Source organism: Staurois parvus, unplaced genomic scaffold, assembly GCF_062004578.1.
Source record: "Staurois parvus isolate SC_StPar_1 unplaced genomic scaffold, SC_StPar_1.0 ptg000914l, whole genome shotgun sequence".
NCBI lineage: Eukaryota > Metazoa > Chordata > Amphibia > Anura > Ranidae > Staurois > Staurois parvus.
Window position 1 is genome coordinate 75,001 of NW_028318710.1, and position 20,000 is coordinate 95,000.

Consider the following 20,000-nt stretch of genomic DNA (forward strand, 5'->3'; position numbering starts at 1 on the left):
GTGTCGGCCTGTAACAGTATTTCTACTATAGGGCCCCGCAGAAGTTGTTAACCCCTTGGCACTGGCACCTCCCGCCTCTTTAAGAGTTTCAGAAGCCAGCAGGCGGAGTTTAGGATCATGTGACCACCTTGACACGCCGTCACAGCAGTCACATGATCAGGAAAGGTCCCGATCGAAAGAGATGATCGGGACCTTTCTGTGAGTTCTGGACATGTGTGATGGGAGCGCGCAGGGCACTCGCTCTCAGCACATATGTTTTTTATTTAATAGAATGCAAATGTGCGGTCGCTCGGCGTCTAGGCCCAGACGTTGGGAGGCCGCACATTTGCGTTCGGCCAGCACCAAGGGGTTAAGGACGCTGCGGCCTTGCTCCTTAACCTCTTTGTTTCGGCACCTCCCTGCCCTTTAAAAGGTTTCAGATGTCGGGAGGCAGGGCGGGGTTTTAGGGTCATGTGACCGCCTTGATTCACTGTCATCACACGATCTGAAAAGGTCCCAATCGCAAGGGGAGATCGGGACCTTTCCGTGAATCACCCAACATATGTGCTGGGAGCGCGCAGGGTGCACGCTCCTAGCACATACAGTTGTGTTCAAAATAATAGCCGTCAGACATCACTAACCGGATCAATCACTGTTTTTGGTGGAAATGATATTTCTACATGGCAAATAATTTCCTAGCAGGTGTAGTAGAGTCATAGAAATCCAACAGACCCGACAGTCATGACATGCATGCTGCTGATTCTGTGTCATTGAATCACTCATTGAAAGGGGCGTGTTCAAAATAATAGCCGTGTGGAGTTCTATTAGTGACGTCATTCATTCTTTGATAAACAGGTGGCAATGATTGCCCTTATTTAAGGAAGGAAGGCAGCAAATGTTGTACATGCTGGTTACAGTGCATTTCTCTCTGAAATTCTGAGGAAAATGGGTCGTTCCAGACATTGTTCAGAAGAACAGCGTACCTTGATTAAAAAGTTGATTGGAGGGGAAAACATATAAAGAAGTGCAGAAAATGATCGGCTGCTCAGCTAAAATGATGGCAAATGCTTTAAAATGGCAACCAAAACCTGAAAGACGTGGAAGAAAGCGAAAAACTACCATTGGAATGGATAGAAGAATAGCCAACATGGCGCGGACTCAGCCAACAATCAGCTCCAGGAAGATGAAAGAAGGTGTGACGTTCCCTGTGAGGACTCAGCCAACAATCAGCTCCAGGAAGATGAAAGAAGGTGTGACGTTCCCTGTGAGGACTGTTACAATTAGAAGACGCCGATGTGAAGCCAAGCTATCTGAAAGAAGTCCCCGCAAAGTCCCACTGTTGGGAAAAAGACGTGTGCTGAAGAGGTTACAATCTGCCAAAGAGCACATTGACCGGCCTAAAGAGAAATGGGGCAACATTTTGTGGGCTGATGGAAGTAAGATTGTTCTTTTTGGGTCTAGTGGGCGGAGACAGTTTGTCAGACGACCTCCAAACACTGAATTCAAGCCACAGTACACTGTGAAGACCGTGAAGCATGGTGGTGCAAGCATCATGATATGGGGATGTTTCTCATACTACGGTGTTGGGCCTATTTATCGCATACCAGGGATCATGGATCAGTTTGAATCCATCAGAATACTTGAAGAGGTCATGCTGCCTTATGCTGAAGAGGAAATGCCCTTGAAATGGGGGTTCCAACAAGACAACGACCCCAAACACACCAGTAAACGGGCAACATCTTGGTTCCAGACCAACAAGATGGACGTTATGGAGTGGCCAGACCAATCCCCGGATCTTCATCCAATAGAAAACTTGTGGGGTGACATCAAAAATGCCGTTTCTGAGGCCAAACCAAGAAATAGAGAAGAACTGTGGAATGTGGTCCAATCATCCTGGGCTGGAATACCTGATCACAGGGGCCAGAAGTTGGGGGACTCCATGCAACACAGATGTACAGCAGTTCTCAGAAACAGTGCGACTACAACCAAATATTCATGAAGTCATTCAAAGGAAAGCAAAATCTTCAAACATTTCTCAGTTTATATAGTGAATGTTGGAGTTTGTAAAGAAGAATACAAACACGGCCATTTTTTTTGAACCGTCTAATATTCACTTTTCTTCCATTTTTTTTAGAGGAACAACACAAATTTGATGTATTTTTCTTCATGTTGTGATTTGGAATAGAATGTGTCGTGTTCCCAATGCATTTGTGTGGATGGAAATAAAAGGATTAGAAGGATTTGCAGCTTTAGTCACTTTTTTCATCACACGGCTATTATTTTGTACACAACTGTATGTGTTTTTGAATGGTACACAAATATGCGGCCGCTCGGCGTCAAGGCCCATCTGCCGCATTTTTGGTCACTGTCGACCTCAAGGGGTTAACAACTGGTAATTGACCGTTTTTTGGGGGGGTTTTTCCCAGCTTTTTGTCATTTATATTTCAGCTGTCAGCAGGGGAATCCTGCTGACCTCTCACAGAACAGAACCTGAAGTTATGGGTTTCGATATCGGAGCATTTCCACGAGTACCGGTATCGGTGAAACTCTCATTTACACATTGAGATTGACTTAAAGTTCGTTTAGTTTCTGATATTCTTCGACATTTTCCTTGCAGACAGTCTCCGCCTGGAGGATGGGCAGGCTGTGCAGCTGGAAGACGGGACCACCGCTTACATCCATCACTCTACCAAAGGTACGCGGATTTCATTATATACAGACTAGGCAGGATGCTTGGCGCAGTGTTACCTTGCAAAAGGAGCTGATTGGATCGTGCTTTGCTGGGTTTTTTTTTTGCCTTCCTCTGGATCAACTCTGGGTGTAGGATTAGAACTTTTTTTTTTTAATGGTTGAACTGGTTGGACTTTTTTCTTTTTTTCAGCCAGACTAACTATGTAAGTGCTGGGGTGCTTGGTTCATATGCCCTCCCTGTGTTCATCCTAAAGGGCAAAGTAACCTCCCATCCGGCAGAGGAGCAATAGGTATCAAAGGCCAAGATAGTCATGTCAATGAGCAGACTGATACAACATCCTGCGGCGTCAGATATGTGGCTGACATGTAGGAGGGGCGTTCAAGTCAAACCGGGACTTTACATTTTCCAGGTATAAAAAGGGATGCTAGCGTGGCGGTACTACATGTAGTAGGAAGTGGCAAGTGTGTCCTGTTACTGATAGGCAAGGGGGAATGTCACCAACACACCGAGGATCACCAATACGGGTCCAAAAGCTTTAATGAACGATCACATAGTTACAGCAAGGCAGTATTTCGGGGGTCTCGCAGGACCCCTTCATCAGGCATGTGACCTGTGTGGCGGCCATCTTTCCTTCACCCATCTCTATGCCCAGCACAGTATCGATGGTGGGAAGCTTTCAAGCCCTGATGAAGGGGGGAAGCTTTCAAGCCCTGATAAAGGGGGGAAGTTTTCAAGTCCTGATAAAGGGGGGAAGTTTTCAAGTCCTGATGAAGGGGGGGAAGCTTTCAAGTCCCGATGAAGGGGGGAAACTTTCAAGTCCCGATGAAGGGGGGAAACTTTCAAGTCCCGATGAAGGGGGGAAGCTTTCAAGTCCTGATGAAGGGGGGAAGCTTTCAAGTCCCGATGAAGGGGGGAGGTTTTCAAGTCCTGATGAAGGGGGGGAAGCTTTCAAGTCCTGATGAAGGGGGGAAGCTTTCAAGTCCCGATGAAGGGGGGAAGCTTTCAAGTCCTGATGAAGGGGGGAGGTTTTCAAGTCCCGATGAAGGGGGGAAGCTTTCAAGTCCTGATGAAGGGGGGAAGCTTTTCAAGTCCTGATGAAGGGGGGAAGCTTTTCAAGTCCTGATGAAGGGGGGAAGCTTTTCAAGTCCTGATGAAGGGGGGAAGCTTTTCAAGTCCCGATGAAGGGGGGAAGCTTTTCAAGTCCCGATGAAGGGGGGAAGCTTTTCAAGTCCTGATGAAGGGGGGAAGCTTTTCAAGTCCTGATGAAGGGGGGAAGCTTTTCAAGTCCTGATGAAGAGGGGAAGCTTTTCAAGTCCTGATGAAGGGGGGAAGCTTTTCAAGTCCTGATGAAGGGGGGAAGCTTTTCAAGTCCTGATGAAGGGGGGAAGCTTTTCAAGTCCCGATGAAGGGGGGAAGCTTTTCAAGTCCTGATGAAGGGGGGAAGCTTTTCAAGTCCTGATGAAGGAGGGAAGCTTTTCAAGTCCTGATGAAGGGGGGAAGCTTTCAAGCTCTGATGAAGGGGGGAAGCTTTCAAGCTCTGATGAAGGGGGGAAGCTTTCAAGCTCTGATGAAGGGGGGATGCTTTCAAGTCCTGATGAAGGGGGGATGCTTTCAAGTCCTGATGAAGGGGGGATGCTTTCAAGTCCTGATGAAGGGGGGGAAGCTTTTCAAGTCCCGATGAAGGGGGGAAGCTTTTCAAGTCCCGATGAAGGGGGGATGCTTTCAAGTCCTGATGAAGGGGGGAAGCTTTCAAGTCCTGATGAAGGGGGGGAAGCTTTCAAGTCCTGATGAAGGGGGGAAGCTTTCAAGTCCTGATGAAGGGGGGATGCTTTCAAGCCCCATTGAAGGGGGGAAGCTTTCAAGTCCCCATGAAGGGGGGGAAGCTTTCAAGTCCTGATGAAGGGGGGGAAGCTTTTCAAGTCCTGATGAAGGGAGGGAGTTTTCAAGCCCCGATGAAGGGGGGGGAGTTTTCAAGCCCCGATGAAGGGGGGGAAGCTTTCAAGCCCCGATGAAGGGGGGGAAGCTTTCAAGTCCTGATGAGGGGGGGGGGGGAAGCTTTCAAGCCCTGATGAAGGGGGGGAAGCTTTCAAGCCCTGATGAGGGGGGGGGGGGGAAGCTTTCAAGCCCTGATGAAGCGGGAAAGCCTTTTCACCCTCATGTCCTCGTTGTCCGTGTTGATGTACCTGTGAAGTAAAAGGTCGCTGATCACCCCGATATTTATAACGAAGCCCCTTTTTTTATAAATACGTCTGACAATTCTGTATACGTGACGTTGAAAGACGATTTACTGGAACTCTTCCTGTAGAGAAACATGGCGGTCTCTGTGTTCCGTTCTGGCAGAATCCTATGACCAGAGCTCCGTCCAGGCCGTGCAGCTCGAAGATGGCACGACGGCGTATATCCACCACACGGTGCAGGTGCCTCAGCCCGACACCATCCTGGCTATCCAGGCAGACGGCACGGTGGCCGGACTACACACGGGAGAAGCCACCATCGACCCGGACACGATCAGCGCTTTAGAACAATACGCCGCCAAGGTAAAGCTTGCTCTTCAGGAGGTCAGCTGATCACTGTGGATCGTTCTTCCTCAGGACAGTGTTACAGAATGTCGGATTTGTTTCAGGTGTCGATCGAAGGTGGAGAGAATGTGGCTGGCGGCACCTTAATCACCGAATCCGAGACGGAGAAGAAAATGCAGGTTTGGGATCATCATTTGTTGGGGAACTCCTGAGTGTGTTCAGTTTTGTAACATTTAATAGAGTGGTCACCGGCAGGAGGAAGGAGGTCCTGATTCCTCTATATAGATCTTTATGTCACTAGAGGGGTCACCGGCAGGAGGAAGGAGGTCCTGATTCCTCTATATAGATCTTTATGTCACTAGAGGGGTCACCGGCAGGAGGAAGGAGGTCCAGATTCCTCTATATAGATCCTATCACTAGAGGGGTCACCGGCAGGAGGAAGGAGGTCCTGATTCCTCTATATAGATCCTATCACTAGAGGGGTCACCGGCAGGAGGAAGGAGGTCCTGATTCCTCTATATAGATCCTATCACTAGAGGGGTCACCGGCAGGAGAAAGGAGGTCCTGATTCCTCTATATAGATCTTCATATCACTAGAGGGGTCACCGGCGGGAGGAAGGAGGTCCCGATTCCTCTATATAGATCCTATCACTAGAGGGCTCACCGGCAGGAGGTCCTGATTCCTCTATATAGATCTTCATATCACTAGAGGGGTCACCGGCAGGAGGAAGGAGGTCCTGATTCCTCTATATAGATCTTCATATCACTAGAGGGGTCACCGGCGCGAGGAAGGAGGTCCTGATTCCTCTATATAGATCTTTATATCACTAGGGGGGTCACCAGCAGGAGGAAGGAGGTCCTGATTCCTCTATATAGATCCTATCAGTAGAGGGGTCACTGGCAGGAGGAAGGAGGTCCTGATTCCTCTATATAGATCACTAGAGGGGTCACCAGCAGGAGGAGGAGGTCCTGATTCCTCTATATAGATCACTAGAGGGGTCACCGGCAGGAGGAAGGAGCTCCTGATTCCTCTATATAGATCACTAGAGGGGTCACCAGCATGAGGAGGAGGTCCTGATTCCTCTATATAGATCACTAGAGGGGTCACCGGCAGGAGAAGGAGGTCCTGATTCCTCTATATAGACCTTTATATCACTAGAGGGGTCACCAGCAGGAGGAAGGAGGTCCTGATTCCTCTATATAGATCCTATCACTAGAGGGGTCACCAGCAGGAGGAAGGAGGTCCTGATTCCTCTATATAGATCCTATCACTAGAGGGGTCACCGGCAGGAGGAAGGAGGTCCTGATTCCTCTATATAGACCTTTATATCAATAGAGGGGTCACCGGCAGGAGGAAGGAGGTCCTGATTCCTCTATATAGATCTATATATCACTAGAGGGGTCACCGGCAGGAGGAAGGAGGTCCTGATTCCTCTATATAGATCTATCACTAGAGGGGTCACCGGCAGGAGGAAGGAGGTCCTGATTCCTCTATATAAATCTATCACTAGAGGGGTCACCGGCGGGAGGAAGGAGGTCCTGATTCCTCTATATAGATCACTAGAGGGGTCACCAGCAGGAGGAGGAGGTCCTGATTCCTCTATATAGATCACTAGAGGGGTCACCAGCAGGAGGATGGATAGATCTGGGGGATAAAACATATCAGGAGAGACTTCGGGAACCCAGTTTGTACAGAAAGGATGGAGAAGGATGTGACGGACGTGTGCAGTTCATCTTTCTCGTTTCCTTTGGTGTGATGCTGAGACGTTGTCACAATGAAACGTTTACTTTAGATTTTCATTCTTGTTTTCTATCCGGCAGATTGTTCTACAAGGTCACGGGCCTCGAGTAACGGCAAAACCCCCGCAGACAAACGAGAAGGCCTTTCGCTGCGACTTCGATGGTTGTGGCAAACTGTACACAACCGCACACCATCTTAAGGTAACCCCAATCCTCCCGTTGGAGCCAAAGATTTTACTGGCTGAACTTTATGCTGTCAATTGCTCAATTTTAGGAGCAGTTAAAGTGTTCCTGAACCCCCAACAGTACAATCAGTCTGTAGATGCAGCAAAGCATGCTTGTTATACTCACTGTGGAACCTAAGGGGTTAATCCTCCGCATTGTGTAAAAAGGCTGTTTGATCCTGTTTTCTCTGATCCTCCCCTTCTACTGTCTCCAATCCATCTGCTGATAGTACGGAGCCATGGAAGACACTGTGCGCATGCTCAGTTTAGTGTGTATTGCTAGAGTTTCTTTTTACTTTTGGGAGGGTGCATGTGATCAGCAAAGGGCTAATCAGCGCTGTCCAGACAGTGGTTCCGGGGTTGTGCAGCCTCACAGGACAGTCAGAGGAGAATGATAACTCCTCCTACAAGATTAACCAGCGCTCGGCCGAACACTGATACGTACTGATAGTAACGACTGCTATATACTGCTGATGACAAAAGGTATTTAGCAGTTTATATTTACTATAATAATTGCATTTCCATGTTCTGTGTACTGTGGGAGAGCGGATATAGTGAATGCAGGGTCCGGGGAGAGCGGATATAGTGAATGCGGGGTCCGGGGAGAGCGGATATAGTGAATGCGGGGTCCGGGGAGAGCGGATATAGTGAATGCGGGGTCCGGGGAGAGCGGATATAGTGAATGCGGGGTCCGGGGAGAGCGGATATAGTGAATGCGGGGTCCGGGGAGAGTGGATATAATGAATGCGGGGTCCGGGGAGAGCGGATATAGTGAATGTGGGGTCCAGGGAGAGCGGATATAGTGAATGCGGGGTCCGGGGAGAGCAGATATAGTGAATGCGGGGCCCGGGGAGAGCGGATATAGTGAATGCGGGGTCCGGGGAGAGCAGATATAGTGAATGCGGGGTCCGGGGAGAGCGGATATAGTGAATGCGGGGCCCGGGGAGAGCGGATATAGTGAATGCGGGGTCCGGGGAGAGCCGATATAATGAATGCAAACATTGGTGAAAGAATGGGTCGCTCTCAGGAGCTCAGTGACTCCAAGCGTGGTCCCGTGATAGGTGGTCACCTGGGCAATAAGTCCATCCGTGACATTTCCTGGCTACTAAATATTCCACGCTCAACTGTTAGTGGGATTATAACAAAGTGGAAGCCACTGGGAACAACAGCCACTCAGCCACCAAGTGGTAGGCCACGTCACATGACAGGGCGGGGTCAGCGCATGCTGAAGCGCACAGTGCGCAGAAGTCACCAACTGTCTGCAGAGTCAATAGCTAAAGACCTCCAAACTTGGTGTGGCCTTCAGATGAGCCCAACAACAGTGCGTAGAGAGCTTCATGGAATGGGTTTCCATGGCCGAGCAGCTGCATCCAAGCCTTACATCACCAAGTGCAATGCAAAGCGTCGGATGCCGTGGTGTAAAGCATGCCGCCACTGGACTCTAGAGCAGGGGAGACATGTTCTCTGGAGTGACCACGCTTCTGTGTCTGGCCATCCGATGGATGTGTCTGGGTTTGGCGGTTGCCAGGAGAACGGTACTTGCCTGACTGCATTGTGCCAAGTGTAATTTGGTGGAGGGGGGATTATGGTGTGGGGCTGTTTTTCAGGAGTTGGGCTTGGCCTCCTAGTTTCAGTGAAGGGAACTCTTAAGGCGACATTTTGGACAATTTCATGCTCCCAACTTTGTGGGAGGAGTTTGGGGATGGCCCCTTCCTGTTCCAACATGACTGCACACCAGTGCACAAAGCAAGGTCCATAAAGACATGGAGGAGCCAGTTTGGGGTGGAGGAACTTGACTGTCCTGCACAGAGTCCTGACCTCAACCCCATAGAACACCTTTGGGATGAATTAGAGCGGAGACTGCGAGCCAGGCCTCCTCCCCCGACATCAGTGCCTGACCTGACAAATGTGCTTCTGGAAGAATGGTCCAACCTTCCCATAGACACCCTCCTAAACCTTGTGGGGGGCCTTCCCAGAAGAGTTGAAGATGTTATAGCTGCAAAGGGCGGGGCCAACTCAATATTGAACCCTACGGACTAAGACTGGGACGGGCCATTAAAGGTCATGTGTGTGGAAAGGGCGGGGCCAACTCAATATTGAACCCTACGGACTAAGACTGGGGGGGCCATTAAAGGTCATGTGTGTGGAAAGGCAGGCGTCCCGATACTTGGGGCAATATAGTGTATGTACCTACATCCTAAATGCTGCGAGAGGAGTGCAAACCCATCTGAAAAAGACCTGAAACTGCATGTACTTTAAAATTGCATTACCCCAGCTCTGCCGCAAGGGGGCAGTCATACACTCTCAAAGCATAACAATGAGCCATTACTGTCATACCAAACTCTCTGTGGTCTCTGAGGACTCATTCTAAAATCTGAAACTTGTTACTATTACTTCTCATACTCTATATTTAGGTTGTGGTATTAAAACTCCGGCCCGTTGCACCGTTATAGGCTAAACAGCACATATTGACATTACCTAAGCCAGTCTGCATGCAAATACATCCCGCCTAGGAACGCCCACTTCTCCAGACTGACATCTACCCATCAATGCATTTGATATTTGCATAACTCCTCCCAAGAGCCCACCCACTGGTTGCATCAGGACTGAGGGCTTGTGAGAAGAGTTACTCTCCCCCCGTACACCCTGTGACCCCGCACTCTCCTCCTGTACACCCTGTGATCCCGCACTCTCCTCCTGTACACCCTGTGATCCCGCACTCTCCCCCCGTACACCCTGTGATCCCGCACTCTCCTCCTGTACACTCTGATCCCGCTCTCTCTCCTCCTGTACACTCTGTGATCCCACACTCTCTCCTCCTTTACATCCTGTGACCCCGCACTCTCCTCCTGTACACCCTGTGACCCCGCACTCTCCTCCTGTACACCCTGTGACCCCGCACTCTCCTCCTGTACACCCTGTGACCCCGCACTCTCTCCTCCTGTACACCCTATGACCCCACACTCTCTCCTCCTGTACACCCTGTGACCCCACACTCTCTCCTCCTGTACACCCTGTGACCCCACACTCTCTCCTCCTGTACACCCTGTGACCCCACACTCTCTCCTCCTTTACATCCTGTGACCCCGCACTCTCCTCCTGTACACCCTGTGATCCCGCACTCTCCTCCTGTACACCCTGTGACCCCGCACTCTCCTCCTGTACACCCTGTGACCCCGCACTCTCCTCCTGTACACCCTGTGACCCCGCACTCTCTCCTCCTGTACACCCTATGACCCCACACTCTCTCCTCCTGTACACCCTGTGACCCCACACTCTCTCCTCCTGTACACCCTGTGACCCCGCACTCTCTCCTCCTGTACACCCTATGACCCCACACTCTCTCCTCCTGTACACCCTGTGACCCCACACTCTCTCCTCCTGTACATCCTGTGACCCCGCACTCTCCTCCTGTACACCCTGTGACCCCGCACTCTCCTCCTGTACACCCTGTGACCCCGCACTCTCTCCTCCTGTACACTCTGATCCCGCTCTCTCTCCTCCTGTACACCCTATGACCCCACACTCTCTCCTCCTGTACACCTTGTGACCCCGCACTCTCTCCTCCTGTACACCCTGTGACCCCGCACTCTCTCTTCCTGTACACCCTGTGACCCCGCACTCTCTCTTCCTGTACACCCTGTGACCCCTCACTCTCTCCTCCTGTACACCCTGTGACCCCGCACTCTCTCCTCCTGTACACCCTGTGACCCCGCACTCTCTCCTCCTGTACACCCTGTGACCCCTCACTCTCTCCTCCTGTACACCCTGTGACCCCGCACTCTCTCCTCCTGTACACCCTGTGACCCCGCACTCTCTCCTCCTGTACACCCTGTGACCCCGCACTCTCTCCTCCTGTACACCCTGTGACCCCGCACTCTCTCCTCCTGTACACCCTGTGACCCCACATTCTCCTCCTGTACACCCTGTGACCCCACACTCTCTCCTCCTGTACACCCTATGACCCCGCACTCTCCCCCTGTACACCCTGTGACCCCGCACTCTCCCCCTGTACACCCTGTGACCCCGCACTCTCTCCTCCTGTACACCCTATGATCCCACACTCTCTCCTCCTGTACACCCTATGACCCCGCACTCTCCTCCTGTACACCCTATGACCCCGCACTCTCCTCCTGTACACCCTATGACCCCGCACTCTCCTCCTGTACACCCTATGACCCCGCACTCTCCTCCTGTACACCCAGTGACCCCGCACTCTCTCCTCCTGTGACCCCTGTGACCCAACACTCCATCTGTATTTCTGCTAGGCAGAGATATGACGTGTTATATGAATACACCATTATGGAGTCAATTGCAGCACTAAACTGACTGTTCTTACCATCAGGTCCATGAACGATCGCACACGGGGGACCGGCCTTATCAGTGTGAACATGGCGGATGTGGAAAAGCGTTTGCAACAGGTATTGTGGACTTATTTACGCACTTTGTTTCCTTGTAGCAGCCGATGACTCTGTCCATTTCTTTCTCCCAACTGTCATTTTTTACAGCACTGGCCTTATTGTGATTGGTAACTTCATAATATACAGAGATTTCCTGCTTCAGGCACTGTGTGTGGAATGATATGATTTTATCCACGCCCCCCCATAGAAAGCTGGAGCTTATCCACGCCCCCCATAGAAAGCTGGAGCTTATCCACGCCCCCCATAGAATGCTGGAGCTTATCCACGCCCCCCATAGAATGCTGGAGCTTATCCACGCCCCCCCATAGAATGCTGGAGCTTATCCACGCCCCCCCATAGAAAGCTGGAGCTTATCCACGCCCCCCATAGAAAGCTGGAGCTTATCCACGCCCCCCATAGAAAGCTGGAGCTTATCCACGCCCCCCATAGAATGCTGGAGCTTATCCACGCCTCCCATAGAATGCTGGAGCTTATCCACGCCCCCCCATAGAATGCTGGAGCTTATCCACGCCCCCCATAGAATGCTGGAGCTTATCCACGCCCCCCATAGAATGCTGGAGCTTATCCACGCCCCCCATAGAAAGCTGGGGCTTATCCACGCCCCCCATAGAAAGCTGGAGCTTATCCATGCCCCCCATAGAAAGCTGGAGCTTATCCACGCCCCCCATAGAATGCTGGAGCTTATCCACGCCCCCCATAGAAAGCTGGAGCTTATCCACGCCCCCCATAGAAAGCTGGAGCTTATCCACGCCCCCCATGGAAAGCTGGAGCTTATCCACGCCCCCCATGGAAAGCTGGAGCTTATCCACGCCCCCCATGGAAAGCTGGAGCTTATCCATGCCCCCCATAGAAAGCTGGAGCTTATCCACGCCTCCCATAGAAAGCTGGGGCTTATCCACGCCCACCATAGAAAGCTGAACCACAAGGACCAGCCACGCACTCATGATGCTGGCCTTTTTGTAAATCTTTATTGTTCTTGACGCGCACACTAGAAGCCCCGCCTGGGACCTCCCCCTCTGATGCAAATTATTGTAGAGATAGCTTTAGTTCTAGAGATCTATAGTGTACCATGTCAGAGTGGGGAGGTCCCAGGCAAGGGCTTCTAGTGTGAACATCTGGAACAATAAAGTTTTATGAAAATGCTGACATCACCGGTGAGCGGTTATTCTTTGGGATTTAGCTGTAGCATGTCTGCACTTCACATCTCCTGTCTGCTGGAGCCGCCATTCAGCATCTGTCGTCCTGTCCTTCAGGTTACGGATTGAAAAGCCACGTACGCACTCACACGGGAGAGAAGCCTTACAGATGTACAGAGGAAAATTGCACCAAATCATTCAAAACATCAGGAGATCTCCAGAAACACATCCGAACGCACACAGGTAACCAACACGGGACCACTTATAGCATTTAAAGTGATAATAAAAGCTCCCCTTCCTTTTTTTATTACCTAAAATCAAAAAAGAAGTAATACTTCCCTCCTCTTCTGGGGTCCCCCGCCAGCGCCGTCTGCTCCTTCTCTTCTGAGTAGAGGATATGTAGAGGGCGCATCAATGGAGGAGGCTGCGAACCGAGAGATGTCAGCCGGGGATGGAGGAGACACTGGACAAAAGGCACCGGACAGCACTTCTAGGAGTTGAAGCAAACTCTGTATATGGAAGAGAATTGAACGAGAGGGCGCTTCTAAGTGCAGTATATCCAGAAGAATCTTTAACCCCTTCACGCTGGCGCCTCCCGGCCCTTTTAGGGTTTCAGAAGGCGGGGCGGGGTTTAGGGTCATGTGACCACCATGACACGCCGTCACGGTGGTCACATGATTGGGAAAGGTCCAGATCGAAAGAGGAGATTGGGACCTTTCCGTGAGTACCGGACATGTGTGGTGGGAGCGGGCAGGGCGCGCGCTCTCAGCACATATGCTCTTTTTTAATAGAACGCAAATGTGCGGCCGCTCGGCGTCTAGGCCCAGACATCGGGAGGCCGCACATTTGCGTTTGGCCGGTGTGAAGAGGTTAATAATGATGGTTAGAAACCGGAGAAAGCGAGGGGTGTGGCCACACAAAGACTAGCTCAGGAGCCCAGCCAGGGGCGGACTGACCATTTGGAAACTCGGGCACAGCCCGAGGGCCTGGGGTTTGTAGGAGCCCCCATGAGATGCCCCTGGTACCTTTTTCATAGGCTTTTTTGAGTTTGGCCAAGGACACAGGGGCCCCATGATCCCCTATTGCCCGGGGGCCCCATGGGTTGCCAGTCCGCCCCTGAGCCCACCCACACATTAATATTATTATGAAGGATTTATATAGTGCCAAAAGTCCGCAGTGCTTTACAAAGCACCCCCGCAGCACTCGGCTTCCTATGGGGCCACACTCAGAAGACAAGAGGATAGAACAGGATGGCGCTTCTAAGTGCAGTATATCCAGAAGGATCTTTAATAATCACGGTTAGAAACACTTAGGAGGAAGCGAGGGGTGTGGCCACACAAAGCCCAGCTCAGGAGCCCACCCACACATTAACCTCTTCACGCCGGCCGCACACAAAAAAGCGGCCTCCCGGCATCTGGGCCTTGCACATTTGTGTGCAATTAAGAAAAACATGTGCTGAGAGCGAGCGCCCTGCGTGTTCCCAGCACACATGTCCAGTACTCACGAAAAGGTCCCGATCTCCTCTTTCGATCGGGACCTTTCCCGATCATGTGACCGTTGTGACGGCGAATCACGTCGGTAACATGACCCTAAAGCTCCGGCTTCTGCAACCCTTAAAGGGCCAGGAGGCGCCTGCGCCAAGGGGTTAATATTATTATGCAGGATATATATAGTGCCAACAGTGCGCAGTGCTTTACATGGTGCCCCCGCAGCATTCGGTTTCCTATGGGGCCGCACTCAGAAGAGAAGAGGATAGAACAGGATGGCGCTTCTAAGTGCAGTATATCCAGAAGAATCTTTAATAATGACGGTTAGAAACACTTACAAATTCGTAGTTAAAACAGGCTCAATAAAATCATCAGCGTGCAGAGACTCAATCCACCACGCGAGAACCCGCTGCGGCCAGCAGCTGCAGGGGGAGCTGAGGATCAGATGTCCAAGATGGCCGCCGCAAGTCTTGAAGAAGGAGCTCACCGTTTCACGCCCGTTCCTAACCCACGGCACTTCCGGTTGCGGTCTTCTGGACAGTGTGCGTTCCAGCGATCCTGGAATTTGCGGCGGCCATCTTGGACATCTGATCCTCAGCTCCCCCTGCAGCTGCTGGCCGGCACATCGGGTTCTCGCGTGGTGGATTGAGCCTCTGCACTCTGACGATTTTATTGAGCCTGTTTTAACTGCGAGTTTGTAAGTGTTTCTAAACGTCATTATTAAAGATTCTTCTGGATATACTGCACTTCGAAGCGCCCTCCTGTTCTCTCCTCTTCTAAGTGCGGCCCCATAGGAAGCCGAGTGTTGCGGGGGCGCTTTGTAAAGCACTGCGCACTGTTGGCACTATATAAATCTTGCATAATAATATTGATGTGTGGGTGGGCTTTGTGTGGCCACACCCCTCGCTTCCTTCTAAGTGTTTCTAACCGTCACTATTAAAGATTCTTCTGGATATACTGCACTTCGAAGCGCACTCCTGTTCTCTCCTCTTCTAAGTGCGGCCCCATAGGAAGCCGAGTGCTGCGGGGGCGCTTTGTAAAGCACTGCACAAACTGTTGGCCCGGTATAAATCCTGCATAATAATATTAATGTGTGGGTGGGCTTTGTGTGGCCACACCCCTCGCTTCCTCCTAAGTGTTTCTAACCGTCACTATTAAAGATTCTTCTGGATATACTGCACTTAGAGGCGCCCTCCTGGGCTTTGTGTGGCCACACCCCTCTCTTCCTCCTGGACTTGATTGAAACAGCAGGAGCCAATGGCTCCCGCTGCTCTCCGTCTGTCCTGTGAGAGTAGAGAGAGAGAGACCCGTACTGCTGCAGATGAGCACGGCGACTTGCATAGAAACCCTGCAAAGGAAAGGGTTAAAATCACAATTCCCTCCGCCATCTTAAAGCGCTAAAATGCCTCAGAAATCTCGGACGCTGCTGCAGTTTTCTCTCTCCGGCGATAACAGAATTGTGACATAGGGGCCGGAGGAAGGAATCACAGAGCACAGCGGCTTATCAGGTACACGACACTCCTGTCAGAAGCCACTGCAGTGCTTGAACATGGCAGAGAGGGGGTGCTGGAGGTGCAGGGGTTAATCCCTGTCTGTGCAAGAAAGCCTTTTTAAAAAAAAAAAATATTTGTAACTATCGGCAAGAGCCGCTTTAAAATAAATATGTGTCCAGCGATCCGCTCTTCCTGGATTTATAACGACTGTAATGTAACTCTTCACGTCGGTATTATCGAACGTTACTGTCATTTATGCGTTTTACTGGAGGAATGCAGGAGGCCACGCCTCCTTTCTATTTTTATGTCGTTCTCACCGTTATTAGTGAATCGTCCCGATCCCGCCGCAGCCCATTTATATCTCTGTGTTCTCTGGGTAGATCTTGTATCCTGAGTAACGCGGGTTATGCAATAGTTGTGTAACAGACGGATGGAGAGGCCCGCGTGTTCTGGGCACGGCGCCCGCATTCTCTGTACAGAACACAGTGTTCTCTCCATCCCGGAGTCCGCACACAGGGACCTTCAACACAGGACCACGGCAGCTGCACATTCGAATAGACAGCGAGGATTGTCATTGGCTGCTGATTATAACATGCATATCCTGCCACAGCTACCTGTATGTGTGTTCTTATGTCATTACGTGTGAAGTGCGCGCGGCGGGAGCTTTGGGGACGCATCCGTTCTTGCACTAGAATTTATTCAAGTGTGTGTACATATAATATATATATATATATATACACACAGTGGAGGAAATGCGTATTTGCTCCCCGGCTGATGTTGAATGTTCGCCCTTCACACAGAAATGATCGGTCTAACAATGGAATGTTCGCCCTTCACACAGAAATGATCGGTCTAACAATGGAATGTTCGCCCCTCACACAGAAACGATCGGTCTAACAATGGAATGTTCGCCCTTCACACAGAAATGATCGGTCTAACAATGGAATGTTCGCCCTTCACACAGAAATGATCGGTCTAACAATGGAATGTTCGCCCCTCACACAGAAATGATCGGTCTAACAATGGAATGTTCGCCCTTCACACAGAAATGATCGGTCTAACAATGGAATGTTCGCCCCTCACACAGAAACGATCGGTCTAACAATGGAATGTTCGCCCTTCACACAGAAATGATCGGTCTAACAATGGAATGTTCGCCCTTCACACAGAAATGATCGGTCTAACAATGGAATGTTCGGTGTAACACTGAGAGACAGAATACAACAACAAATTCAGCAGAAATGCGTCTAACAAATGATGACGGATCTGCATGTTCATGAGGGAAATAAGGATTTGATCCCCCTTCACAAAACATGACTTAGTACTTGGTGGCAAATCCCTTGTTGGCCATCACAGAGGTCAGACGTTTCCTGGAGTTGGCCCCCAGGTTCGCACACCTCTCAGGAGGGATTTTGGCCCACTCCTCTTGGCAGATCCTCTCCAAGTCATTAAGGTTTGGTGGCTGACGTTTGGCAACTCGAACTTTCAGCTCCCTCCACAGATTTTCAATCGGATGAAGGTCTGGAGACTGGCTAGGCCACTCCAGGACCTTAATGTGCTTCTTCTTGAGCCGCTCCTTTGTTGCCTTGGCCGTGTGTTTTGGGTCATTGTCATGCTGGAACACCCATCCACCACCCATTTTCAATGCCCTGGCTGAGGGAAGAAGGTTCTCACCCAAGATTTGAGGGTACATTGCCCCGTCCATCGTCTTTTTGATGCGGTGCAGTTGTCCTGTCCCCTTAGCAGAAAACACCCCCCAAAGCAGAATGTTTCCACCACCATGTTTCACAGTTGGGATGGTGTTCTTGGTCATAGGCAGCATTCCTCCTCCTCCAAACACGGCGAGTTGAGTTGATGCAAAGAGCTGGATTTTGGTCTCCTCTGACCACAACACTTCCACCAGTCCTCCTCTGCATCATTCAGATGTTCAGTGGCAGACTTCAGACGGGCCTGGACATGTGCTTTCTTGAGCAGAGGGACCGTGCGGGCACTGCAGGATTTCAGTCCTTGTCGGCGTAGTGTGTTACCAATTGTTTTCTTGGTGACTGTGGTCCCAGCTGCCTGGAGATCATTGACAAGATCCTCACGTGTAGTTCTGGGATGATTCCTCACTGTTCTCATGATCATTGACACTCCACGAGGTGAGATCTTGCATGGTGCACCAGACCTAGGGAGACTGACACTTGTTTTGTGTTTCTTCCATTTGTGAATGATTGCACCAACTGTTGTCACCTTCTCACCAAGCTGCTTGGCCATAGTTTGGTAGCCCAGTCCAGCCTTGTGTAGGTCTACCATCTTGTCCCTGACATCCTTGGACGGCTCTTTGGTCTTTGCCATGGTGGAGAGTTTGGAATCTGATGGTTTGATGGCTCCTGTGGACAGGTGTCTTTTATACAGGTAACACAATGAGATTAGCAGCACTCCCTTTAAGAGACTGCTTCTAATCTCAGCTTGTTACCTGTATGAGAGACACCTGGTAGCCAGAAATCCTGCTGAATGATAGGGGATCAAATCCTTCTTTTCCTCATGAACATGCAGATCAGTCATCATTTGTTAGACGCATTTCTGCTGAATTTGTTGTTGTATTCTGTCAGTGTTACACCGAACATTCCATTGTTAGACCGATCATTTCTGTGTGAGGGGCGAACATTCCATTGTTAGACCGATCATTTCTGTGTGAGGGGCGAACATTCCATTGTTAGACCGATCATTTCTGTGTGAGGGGCGAACATTCCATTGTTAGACTGATCATTTCTGTGTGAGGGGCGAACATTCCATTGTTAGACCGATCATTTCTGTGTGAGGGGCGAACATTGCATTGTTAGACCGATCATTTCTGTGTGAGGGGCGAACATTCCATTGTTAGACCGATCATTTCTGTGTGAGGGGCGAACATTGCATTGTTAGACCGATCATTTCTGTGTGAGGGGCGAACATTCCATTGTTAGACCGATCATTTCTGTGTGAGGGGCGAACATTCCATTGTTAGACCGATCATTTCTGTGTGAGGGGCGAACATTCAGCATCAGCAGGGGAGCAAATACGCATTTCCTTCACCACACACAGACACACACACACTCTATAAACAAACAAAATCTTTTTTACTTTGTTATAAAACATATCCAATAAAAAAAAATCTAATTTATTCATACATTTAGGGCAAAATGTATTCTGCTACTTGTTTTTGCTACTTGTTGTTATAAGTGTATGTTAATTGGTTTGTGTGAAAGTTATAGCGTCTACAAACTATGGGATATATACTGGAATTTACGCATCTATAGACGCTATACTGGTAATGGCAGCGATCAGCTGTTATAGGGGCTGTTATAGGGTGGCGGGCAATCTGGCGCTAAAGGACACTATCTGGGAGGGTCTGTAACGGACACTAGTGACAATAATACAGTGATCAGTGATAATACTGTACACTGTACTAATGACGCTGGCTGGCTGGGATGGGGTTGACATCCAAGGGCAATCAAGGGGTTAACTGTGTGTCTAAAGCCCCATGCACACAGTAAGAAAATTGTACGCAAATTTTCGTGGGAGGACCGATCGTCTGATAATCTGATCGTTAGTACACAGCTTTCGAGAGCCAATCACGACGATTCATACGACAATATCCGAAGCATGAACATTTTTACCAGATCGTATGATTTTCGTTTAATCAGTACAGTAGTCATCCGAAAATACAATACAAATATTCAATAAATGACATCAATTTTCAAAATTCTTTTCTTTCATAAGTTTTTAGTTCCCTCTTCATTTTCGATATGAGACCAGCATGCAAAAAAACGACAACGGGTGATCATCCGTCCGATATTCCTATCATGTGTATGGGGCTTAGCAATGTGCGCTGCTTTTTCCTATTGATCTTGCTGTTTATTCTCTCTGCTTTGCAGGCAGAAGAAACAGCCAGATCGCTGTTCCTATGCACACAGAGTTCTGTGTTTTTATAAGCACAGAACTCTGCCTGTGATTGATCAGCTGATTTCAGCCGAAATCATTGGCTGAAATCTAATGTCAAACTTGTCCTGCTTCCAATCACAGCACGGGTCGGTTGGAGGCGCACGTAGGCCCAACCCAGAAGACAGGCGGTGTCGTTCAGGTGCGTTGCCTGGCCTGCCTATGCCGCTCGCATGCAGTAAATCTATGGAGAAAAGTGTATCTCTGGCCAAAACTGAAGCTGAAAAATGTTGTCAGTACTCCTCCTCCTCGTGCTTACACACCACACCGAGGGGAGCAGGGGAGGGGTGTGACTATATGATGGGAGCTGAGCGATCATTCACCTCTTCAGCTATAACCCCCGGTT

General features: G+C 50.0%; 1 protein-coding gene across 2 annotated transcripts in view; it reads left to right on the top strand.

Moving 5' to 3' along the window:
• Positions 1–20,000, top strand: part of ZNF143 (zinc finger protein 143) — a 65,636-nt gene that overhangs the window by 23,902 nt on the left and 21,734 nt on the right. For both annotated transcript variants that reach the window (XM_089656538.1, XM_089656539.1), the window contains exons 5-10: positions 2,597–2,674; positions 5,012–5,208; positions 5,295–5,369; positions 7,012–7,131; positions 11,500–11,575; positions 12,829–12,954. In XM_089656538.1, coding sequence (XP_089512664.1) covers positions 2,597–2,674; positions 5,012–5,208; positions 5,295–5,369; positions 7,012–7,131; positions 11,500–11,575; positions 12,829–12,954 — 672 coding nt within the window. The remainder of the gene's footprint in view (positions 1–2,596; positions 2,675–5,011; positions 5,209–5,294; positions 5,370–7,011; positions 7,132–11,499; positions 11,576–12,828; positions 12,955–20,000) is intronic.